The 9,995-nt window shown below is 49.1% G+C and overlaps 3 protein-coding genes and 1 non-coding gene across 4 annotated transcripts; 3 read left to right on the forward strand and 1 right to left on the reverse strand.

The window, feature by feature from the left end:
- Positions 1-256: 256 nt before the first annotated feature.
- Positions 257-1,733, forward strand: BKA55DRAFT_511741 (uncharacterized protein; the record flags this gene model as incomplete). The annotated part of the gene is made up of 2 exons (XM_046187739.1): positions 257-1,295; positions 1,342-1,733. The coding sequence occupies 2 exons, from the start codon at positions 257-259 to the stop codon at positions 1,731-1,733; spliced, it is 1,431 nt and encodes a 476-aa protein (XP_046049346.1).
- Positions 1,734-2,049: 316 nt separating this feature from the next.
- BKA55DRAFT_t175 lies at positions 2,050-2,139 on the forward strand. Its single transcript has one exon. It is a non-coding gene; the product is annotated as a tRNA-Ala (tRNA).
- Positions 2,140-3,870: 1,731 nt separating this feature from the next.
- Positions 3,871-5,118, forward strand: BKA55DRAFT_539597 (uncharacterized protein; the record flags this gene model as incomplete). The annotated part of the gene is made up of 4 exons (XM_046190154.1): positions 3,871-4,032; positions 4,220-4,307; positions 4,367-4,423; positions 4,472-5,118. The coding sequence occupies 4 exons, from the start codon at positions 3,871-3,873 to the stop codon at positions 5,116-5,118; spliced, it is 954 nt and encodes a 317-aa protein (XP_046049347.1).
- A 251-nt stretch (positions 5,119-5,369) lies between these two features.
- BKA55DRAFT_568585 (uncharacterized protein) lies at positions 5,370-9,900 on the reverse strand. Its single transcript, XM_046192842.1, has 5 exons — positions 9,266-9,900; positions 9,190-9,216; positions 8,148-9,139; positions 6,352-8,095; positions 5,370-6,298 (listed from the first exon to the last, which is right to left on the reverse strand). The coding sequence occupies exons 1-5, from the start codon at positions 9,755-9,757 to the stop codon at positions 5,492-5,494; spliced, it is 4,062 nt and encodes a 1,353-aa protein (XP_046049348.1). The 5' UTR covers positions 9,758-9,900; the 3' UTR covers positions 5,370-5,491.
- Positions 9,901-9,995: the final 95 nt, after the last annotated feature.

A 9,995-nucleotide genomic window follows, 5' to 3' on the forward strand; every position in this document is an offset into this window, starting at 1 on the left:
TTATCACAGTCTCAACATACTGCCGATACTACTGAGATGCCTACTATGCTTCAGTGAAAGCTTGAAGAACAGCACTCTTATCGCAGGGCGACATCCTCGGCAGGCTACCAAGGATACCTCCATATTACAATAATATATCTTTGATATATCGGCCCTTGGCCGCGGCCTTTTCAATAGCCTAGGGTTCATCGAACAAAACATCCACACGAATTGATTAAGACATCAACTCACACAGGAAGAACACCGCAAACTCACAATGAACGACAGGGCACAAACACGACCCCGGCCCTCGTGGTCTTCTTCGGAGGGCGCGCCCATACGAAAAGTAGTGTCCCAGCAATCGACAGTTGAAGACTATGAAGAAAAAACCAGTCAGTCGCCTAGTGAGGGTGCGACTCACTATCCAACACCGCCCAGTTCGTCATCCAAGATGGAGTACACCCCCTCAAACGGTCAACGAACTGTCAGCGGGTCCGCCGTTACGCAGCTTACACCCAGCGACGATACAGCTGTAACTAAGCCCAGTGGCAACAGGAGCAGGATGCCAAGGGAATCTAGGAACATGAGGAACAAGGGAGCACATCGACCTGCCAGTATATCTTCATCCGGGCCCGATCCGCACTCTGTCCCCCCTGAGGCCTTCGCATCGTCCCCGGAATCAAGTTATTTTAAGAACCCACCCAGCGGCCGTCAAGCAGCGCCTTCGGCATATGCTCCAACAACTGTTGCCGTTGCCAACTATCCTCAGTCTCCTATTAGCCCCATGTCATACGCTGGTTGGGGACCAAACCATACTCCTGCTGGCTATCCGCCATCACAAGACCCCTTTTCACCTCAGCAATCAGGTTTTCCACTTGTCGAGCAACCTTATCATCCTGGATTTACATACGTGAACCAAAAGGCTAGCGCATTGGAGCCTGCCTTTGTCAATCAAAATCCTTCATACGATACTCCGTACCCAGAAACCCAGGACGAAATGGCTGCGAATAATGAAGAGCTCCCCATCGAAGCTCTGGATGGGTACGCATCGATAGCAGCCAGAATCTCCGGCCAAGTCGAACCACAACTGAAACCCATATATCGAAGATTCGACTGGCTACTTCACCGCAACCTCTTGTGTTATCAAGACCAGCTTGGGATGTTGGAGGAAGAACTACTACGCATGGATTCCATCACTACACGACTTGGAGGTCATATGCCCATATCTGCTCGGGAAGAGCGGAGGTTTGGCCGCCAGATCCATCAAGATAGGTTTCATCTTATGGACACGATAGATAATATTCTTCGCAAGTACAGTAAGTGCATCAAAGACTCTCGCACGACTTCGTCTAACAGTGTCAGGAATTGCAATGTCGACACTGGAAGAGATGCAAAAACGACCGTCGCCAACGAACGACGAAATACAAGCTTACAGAACTTATCTGAACCATCGGCAGATTTTGATAGATGAGGAAACTCAATTCCTTGGTGCGTCAGACCTTGTCGCTCTATCAAACGGGACGGCAACAAACGTTCCCAGAGTCAATCAAGCACCACCTGCCGCTCCACTTGTTCCTCTTAGAACTCTTATAAACGGGTTTTCTATGAGCTTTCTCTGTTTAGGGGTGTTGATGATGGTACTTCCTGATCTCATAACCCGACTGGTCATGTTGGTCTGTTATGGTGTGCTGGTAACTACGATATTATCGACTACCGGACATCTCAGACGACTGAGACAACTGTTCGAAGGTTAAATGAGACTTTCTTTTTGATTTCTAACTCGAAGTCTCCAAGTAAAGCTTGTCTCTTGAACTGTGGTTGGAAGAGTTTGATAAGAGTTGATGTCAATACCCAATGCTTGGATTACGGTTTTCTTTCTTCTTTGTGTGGCTATGGGCGAAAGATGAGTTCGCGATAGTATTTTTGAGGACATAAAAAACTAGTTGCGATCAGAATATCAAGATAAAATAGATATCATGAACAGAGTGTGCCAAGCTAAGGTGCTACAGCTGTCCAAGAATCACTGGCAGCGAACATGAACACGATTTCGTCTTACCCTAATATCCAATCGGGCGAATGGTTTAGTGGTATAATACTCCCTTAGCATAATTCATCCGAATAATCTGGGAGTGGTCCAGGGTTCGATTCCCTGTTCGTCCATTGCAGGTGGTTAGAATCCATCATTATACCCTCTTTTTTGCGATTTTGAACATTGTCTTACCCTGAACTTTAGAGCCCCCCCCCCCCCCCCCCCCCCCAATACGTGTAGCAATTATATATATTCATTTGCCTGTGTGGCCTTTCCCTTTTACTCCATAATGATTGTCTGGTTTGGATTGCCTGTGAGTACTCACTAGACCGGCTTGATTTCAAGCCTCTCAGAATACTGGCTAGTTATTGTAAGTGAACTCCAGTAGAAGTTCCAAAGCAGATCAGGGATGAGTTGTCTATAGAGATTTAACTATCAACTCTGCATTAATAATTCGTGTAAAACCGCAGTGGAACAATACCCTGGCATCAAATGCAGTCTACGCAACGAGATAGCTTCTGGACCCTTGCATAACCAGGTGCAATATTCATTTGGCAACAACTCCAATCGCAATCAATGCTCTCGAGGTCTTGATATGAGAATGTTATGGGCGGACAAAAAGGACCCTAAGACATACCGTTTTATTACGAGAACCCGCAGTGTCGCTTAGACGAACCTCAACCTGTCCTCCCCATGCCAACAGAGTTGCATACAGGTACTTTGCATGACTCTTCTCGGAGACAGCCTGTCCTTCATCGGGTACTCACTCTGAAGCACAGGCGAGTGACATGACACAGGTGTACTGTCCAGACACGTGTTGGAGAGACAATAGCACAGCCTATGTGAGATTACCCTGAGTCTCATTGAAGCATCGTATTCATGTTGAGCGAGGAGACTTGCATGTTGTTCAGCAGATTCTATGAGTCTAGACTAAGGATAATGTAGCAAGAGTTACTGGGAGGAGATGTGCATAGATAGTCTATCTCAGACAGGTATGGCTTATGTTGTGTGTAGAAATGCGAGATGCCGCTGCGGTTGCAACGTAGGACAGAGCCCGCAGTATCGCACATTCAAGCAGAGAATGCCTTCGAATTTCAATGGCAAGAGTAAGTAAACATGGGCTGTAAAGCACAAGGGCGTTGACCGAGGAAGTCTATTGTTAAAACGGCGGTCCTCCATATCGAGGATCAGTTCCGATGAGCAGAGTTACTTCCAGTGTGCAGTAGCTTCACATTGCAAACACAGGATAGGAGGCTCATGCATTTCTTATGCCTGACAGTTGCATTGCAGGATTGCATGCATATGATGAGTGCAAGAATATGAAACACTCAGTGTGTAGTAGTCACTTGAGAAGACACAGACTTCCTAAGGAACCTACTAATATATACCAACAACCGATCTATCAATACTCTACCACGTAACCATATAAGAACATCTCGAGAAATGGCAGGCATCCAAAACATCAAATTGCCTTTGAATTCTTGCCATAACAACAATGTATATTGTTAAACCTTTATCAAGTGACTCAACCTTCAGCTCAGGGGCAAACACCAAAAGTGTGATGGGATGCCTCAACACGACGCAGTGCAACAAAGAGTCGGTACCACCAAATAACGGCTGTTGCTTTAACATTCTACCAGTATCCATACCTACCTAGTTACATGCACTGATCACTGAATGTTTCCTATTCATCTCTATTGTTGTTGAACCGTTGCCCCTTGAAACCATAGCTCGCCAGCTGCTCATCACTGCGACGGTCTGTCACTGTCAACGAACTGACACTTGCAGCCCACGCAGGGGCCTCTTCTGTTGTTTACCTTTGCCTTAAGGTAGAAAAGGAATCCTCTTGTCATTTCGTTTTTATGTTTCTCTCTTCTCTTCTTCACCCTCTCTCTCTCTCTCTCTCTCTCTCTCTCTCTCTCTCTCATCTTCTCTTCTCTGCATCGATCGTGCACCTCATCACCCTCTTGCATTATCCTTTGCACACGGTCACTCGCACTACAACATCTTCAAGCATCAAACCTGTGAGTATTTATTTCACTTTCGCCTTTGAACTCTGTGTGTTTCTTGAAAGGCCTTTGTACTCGTGCTTCTTCACTTCCGCCGCGTACCTCACTCGGGCATCTCGCGCTCTTCTCCCCCTCTCCACCATCAAGCCTTCAAGAACATTCGTTAACCTCTTCGATAGTCAACAGACTCCTTACCTTCGAGATGGCTGTTCTCAAGTTCAAGGCTATCGCCGGCATCCTGGCATTCTGTGCCGCCTCCGTTACGGCAACTGAGGGCGAGGGTGCTACTTGTCTGTGTTCGTAACCTCAGTAGCCTCACGCTATTCTATTTGCACTAACACTTTTCTAGCTGATTATACCACCACTGAAGCTGCTGTGACTGGCTTTGGTGTTTCGACCTCTGACGGTATGGATGTCTTTTACCTTTGCTGTGGCGTATACTGACTGATGATAGGCACTGTCGTCTCTACCATGAACGTCTGCGCTGTCACTCACCAGACAAACTGCGACCATATCGTCTCCATGCCCTACAGCGTCGAGGTGTCCCCTTCCTCCGCCATCGGCATGCCCTCCGCTCCCACTGGAGCTACTGCTCCTGCTGACAGCTCCGATACCTCCGTCGGCGCTCAGGGTGTCTCTTCTGCCACTGAGGTCGGTCCTTCTGCTGAACAGTCTGGAGCTCAGTCTACCGGTGCCCCCGTTGTCCCTGTTCCTCCCTCCTCCGGTCCCAACTACGTCCCTGGACCCGGTACTGCCTCCGGCGAGCAGGGCCCCAACCCTAGCCCTACCAACTCTGCCGGTGTTGAGAACCCTTCTCCTTCTGCTATCGTCAGCGCCACCGATGCGTCCGGCGTCCAGACCACCACCGCCGCCGCCGGATCCTCTGTCACTGACACCGCTGTCGTTGTCACTGACTCCGAGACCGGGTACGGGACCGCTAGCTCTGGCACAGCCACAAACGCTTACCCTTCTTCTGCTGAGGAGACCGACGAGGGCACTCCTACTGGCACTCCTGGTGTCACCGCCAGTGCAGCTGCTAAGATGCTTGCTCCTGGTGCCGCACTCGGCATCGCTGGCATGCTCATCGCTGTAATCTTCTAAAACAAAACTTCTAGATCATGCTTCCCCATGCATTCATCATGCTCACTCTATACTCAGATATATCTTTCACGCTGGAGAGAAACGGATAGTGTTGGATGGTTTGACATGGAAATATCAATGGTCGTTGGTTTAAGAGCCTGCAGCAAGTAGAATGATGGCACGCACAGGATTGTGATTGATTTGCTGGCATGTCGGAACCGAGTGGAGGGACTTAATACGCGCCGTGCTGTACCTAGGTACTTTGAAAAGAACTCGGATCTGCTACCATCGCATGTGTCTTTATTGTACGCCGTGAAACTATCCAAACTGATGTGCTAAGACTGACCTCTCTATGCGCCCTCACTGTATGAACACCCCTGATGTTCTGATGTATCTACTCTTTAACATGACATACAGGGCAACCCCCTTTCATCTTATCCTTCAATAATCGCGCTCTCATCACCTTCATGCCTACGGAATACCGACTTCCCTCCTCAGAGCCATTGCCTAAGTCAACATCCAGTTTCTTGTTCCCATGCAGCATCTCCAAGAGATGGCTCACGTGGAACACGTGCCCGCAAGCATATCCAACTAATGTTTCCATCTCGAACTCGGTAAATGGTTCATGACACCTTGCGCAGTGTCCCGGTTTCGGCACTCTGTGATCATGCGCCGTAGATGGGAGAGAAATGTTGGGTTCTGCATTGCCGGGGTCCGTGGGAACATCCTTGACGTGTATATCCACATGTTCCTGTTCCTGAATAACTAATTCAAACTTGATACCTTTACGCTGGCCAGCTCGAAGCTCGTTCTGCGCCGTGGCAACCTCACTGCGAAGGACTCGTGCAACACCAGAGCTGATGCTGTACTGGATCTCGTGTTCCTTCATCATGTGCGTAAGCCCTTCCCTGAGACCCTCAATCTCAAGTCCCTCGGGAATTCGCTGCACTACAGTGATTGGGTTGATAGCTGTACCGACTTGCTCAAGCAGACCTCGAATGAAGCTGGGCTTGTCCATGCTGTATTTAAGGAGGTCTTCCCACAGGTCAGGGTCGTCTTGTTCTTTCGCAAACTCGATTGCTTTGTGAACATTCTTTAGACGATCGATGATGAGGTAGAGAGCACGTTTCATTTGGCCCGTTTTTGAGTATAGAAACACGAGCTCGTCGTAGTATGAGAATGTCTCACACTCTTGAACAGCCTACCTTGAGTTAGCAGACAAAACGCAGTGATGTTTTTGTTACTTCGGGTTACCTTTTCAAATGTATAGGAGACTGAAGTCTTGAGGTATTGCATAAGCAACGCCCGGTCGAAGGTCGCAAACAGATGGACAGCCAAATCCGCGAAGTTGTCGACCAAAGATTGACTGTCCATCACCAGCCGGTCCACATTCTCTCCACTATGTTCCTGAATACCATCACCCTTCCATAGACCTCGAAAATAGAAGTATATGTACAGGTTGAGCTTCTTGGAGAGAAGCTGCTCCACCACGATATCAGGGCGCAGGAGACCATGCTGAGCCTCGTCAACGAGTAGTGTTATGGCTTCTGATGTCGCCTCATCAAGCTCATCTGCCGTCATTTCATCAACTTTACCTGATGGAACTCTGAGGCCAATGAAGCTTGGAATATCGTCTTCAACGGCTTCTGCAAGGTGGTTGTCTCTAATCAATCTAAAGGCCTGATCCGCATCATGGAGCTTGATGTAACATTTGAGAGCCTCGCGATGTCGTCCGTTGGCCTCGTGCAACCTTGCCAAGCTCTCCATCACAATCCTCCAGTCCCGTCCCTTTTCTCCATCATCGATGCTGTCTTCGCGTACGTCTCGATACTTGAGCTGGTTCTCCAGTGCAGTCGTGATTGTTTTAATGTCGAACAACTCAGGTGACCATCGATCCAAAAGCTCCCTAAACCTTGGCTTGTCGTTTTGAATATAGTGGCCTAGCACGACTTCATAAATAGTCGAAGGAAGGGGCGGATGCATGGGCTCTGTGGGAATGTAGTCCGTGATAGCATCAAATTTCTTGGCACCAGCAAATGTCCAAACCCATTTCTCCCATCTATCAGGAGTCTTAAGCACCTGACCACAGACTTTACCAGCAGATGCCCAGTCGTTCTCTTCGATAAGCTCCTGGATCCAGAGTTCTCCAATACGCCTTTTCTCTCGCTCTGCCGAAGAATAGAAATCTCGCAGTTGCGAATCGACAACAGATTCATCATCGTTGAAATCATCACTAGGTTCTTGGTTCAGTGTTGGAGTTGAAGGAATACCGTCACTAGCCCTTTCGTTTAACGGTGCCATGATCTCCGGGTGTTCATCGAGTAACTCCCAGGCACGCTGGTACTGCTGGCGCTCTAGGAGCCACCCCAAATGATCACTCAGATCTCGTCTGGTTGCGAGGATGCAGTCATACGGACTGTGTATGAAGATCTTTACACCTGGTTTGACAAGACCAGAATGGACGGTTGGGGAAAGTCCCCGATTGGTCCCAGGCCGAATTGTTCCTGCCGTACTCCCTATGAGACTAGAATCATCACCACTCCCCCGGCTACGAATGCTAGCTCCAGAGCTGAAGAGGGAGCGAGGGTTGATGGCCGCATTCCACATATCTGTGCCGATCCCAGCTATCGCCTCCAGAGCGCCCCTAGAAGAAGCGATTGCAGACGCAGCATTGCGTGCCGGCAAAACGCCTAAGTGGTAATCACCTGATGACAACCTCTCATAGCGACTGACGCTCAGACTATCTTTGTCGGCTTCGGCCTGGGAGTTAAGATCAATAAGACGGAGTTCAGGTGGTTGGTTATTCTGTCGGCGGCGAACACCGCCAGACGGCTCGGTTCCTGTTGAAGGGTTGGATTTATGCTTTTTGCCTGGTGAGTTTGAAACCGATCCGGCATCCTCGTCCTCGTCCTCGTCTTCAGGCAAGCAATATGCAAGTACTAACAAAAGGTTATGGGTATATAGCGAAATGCCGGATATGATGCAATCCATCCGAAGTCTGTTTCAAGTCAGCTTGAACTCAAGGAGGACACATTTGCAACAAAACCCACATTTTAACAATTTCAGCACGCCCAACAGTCTTCTCGCCAGCGTGCCGGCCGACACCGACACCTCCTGGATGAACGTGTATGATCCATATCGTCCCACCCCAACCTACGAGTAGTCGTTCGATATTCTTCTTGCCCACTATGGCTTGTTCTCTGAGCTTGTCTGTAGCAGGAGATATTCCTTTATCGACAGTGCTCTGGTCGGATTCGTCCACTTCAACAGCTTGTTCGTCGATCCATTCGACGCGGCCTTTCCATACACTTGCCATGGTTTCCCATTCATCAGTTTGTGGGCGATCAATGTGCCCAACTCGTTTCCAGGCATCTTCTATGTCTGGACTTTCGAGGTAGAGCTTCGACCGCATAATTTTGATTCCATGTTCGTTGAGCCAGACCACATATTTCCCAGACAAGGACCATTTGATAGTGCTGATAGTTCCTTCGCCAGAGTGCAAGATAGTGTCTTTGCCACTATTGCCGCCAAGTCCCATACTGCCCAGCCAGCCGGAAGCCGTGGCCGCAGCAGTTCCAGTTGTTGTCGAGGTACTGCGACCCGGACCACCTCCGGCGGTAAGAATGAGTTGACCAGCAAGTCCTCCTGACAAATAGGTCCGATCTGTCTTGAATTCTGGCGACAGAGCCACAGCTTGTACGGGACGGGCAAAGTTCCGTAGCTGGACATCTTTCATGTCAATCAAAGACTGAACACATACATTGCCATCCAAGGAAGAAGTCGCTACATAAATATCGTTAGATGGTGTCCTGGGTATTTGTGACGCTTCGCGAGGTCTTCTGGAAGCTACCGCCGGAGATGCATCGGCCTGGCGACCGGAAGAGACAGTAGCGTTGCTGGAAGTCGTATGCCTTTGCGCTGCCTCTGGCTTCTTCTCGGTTGGTAATGGAGGAGGATATGGCGATATTGATACAGAGGTAACTGATGCTGAGTGCGCATGGTATACTCTCATGGACTGGAACATTGGGAGCTGAACAATGTGCTGGCCCAGAATTAGTGAGAGTCGTGTTGACGGTTCCGCCCAAGACTTACGATATTGCCATTATGCGTTCCAACTATCTGGATAGACGTTAGCAAGCTGAGATGCCCCAACACAAACGCAACCTACCATCTTATCTCCCGCGACAAGAAACGCGCTAGTTGCGTCGCCGTTTCGATACACTCCGTTAAGGTGTTGAGTCAACCGAGCATATTTGAGTCTTGGCTCCTCATCCTCATCCTCATCCTCATCCTCATCCTCATCCTCCTCGTCCTCGTCCTCGTCCTCGTCCTCATCATCTTCGTCGTCTTCGTCATCTTCGTCAGCTTCGTCAGCTTCGTCATCATCATCCTCCTCTTCCTCCTCTTCCTCATTGTCTTCATCGTGGCCCGACTTTCCATAGTTGCTTTCCCCATTCTTTACATCTCTGGCTTCGGTACCCCCTTCTTTGCTCGCCACATCTTTTGATGTGTCATCTTTCTCGTGTGCGACATCGTCGGAATCTTTGTTTTCTACAGGCGGGAACGTCTCGTTGGTGTCTACTGCTGGCTCATGTTCCGGTTGTTGGGCATTGGTATCACGCGCCAACTCATGGCTCGGTTGCGGTGACTGCTCCGTCATTGTAATGACAACAATGATATCATTCTGGAAAGCTATAAGGCCCAGGAAGAGAGCGTTTGTATATGCTGGACAGTTGCTGGGTTGTTATAGGTAGTTGTTGAGAGCCCAAGCCAGAGCTATGACAGCTTCCAAAGGTCCAATGCGCAAAAGGTCGGTAGAGGTACCTTGTACCTTGCAGCTACGTCACGAGGCAGCTCTTAAAAGAGCTTCAGTTCTAGACGCGCCAAGAACGACTCAA

The sequence above is a fragment of the Fusarium redolens genome, assembly GCF_020744475.1.
Source record: "Fusarium redolens strain MPI-CAGE-AT-0023 chromosome Unknown BKA55scaffold_8, whole genome shotgun sequence".
In the NCBI taxonomy this organism is placed as follows: domain Eukaryota; kingdom Fungi; phylum Ascomycota; class Sordariomycetes; order Hypocreales; family Nectriaceae; genus Fusarium; species Fusarium redolens.

Bases quoted from the DNA above. Each gene is read 5' to 3' on its own strand.
- BKA55DRAFT_568585 (XM_046192842.1), bottom strand. From the start codon at position 9,757: ATGACGGAGCAGTCACCGCAACCGAGCCATGAGTTGGCGCGTGATACC. The intron at 9,217-9,265 runs GTAGGTTGCGTT...ACGTCTATCCAG, and splicing joins TTGTCGCGGGAGATAAGATG to ATAGTTGGAACGCATAATGG. The intron at 8,096-8,147 runs GTGGGTTTTGTT...GACTTGAAACAG, and splicing joins CGTGCTGAAATTGTTAAAAT to ACTTCGGATGGATTGCATCA.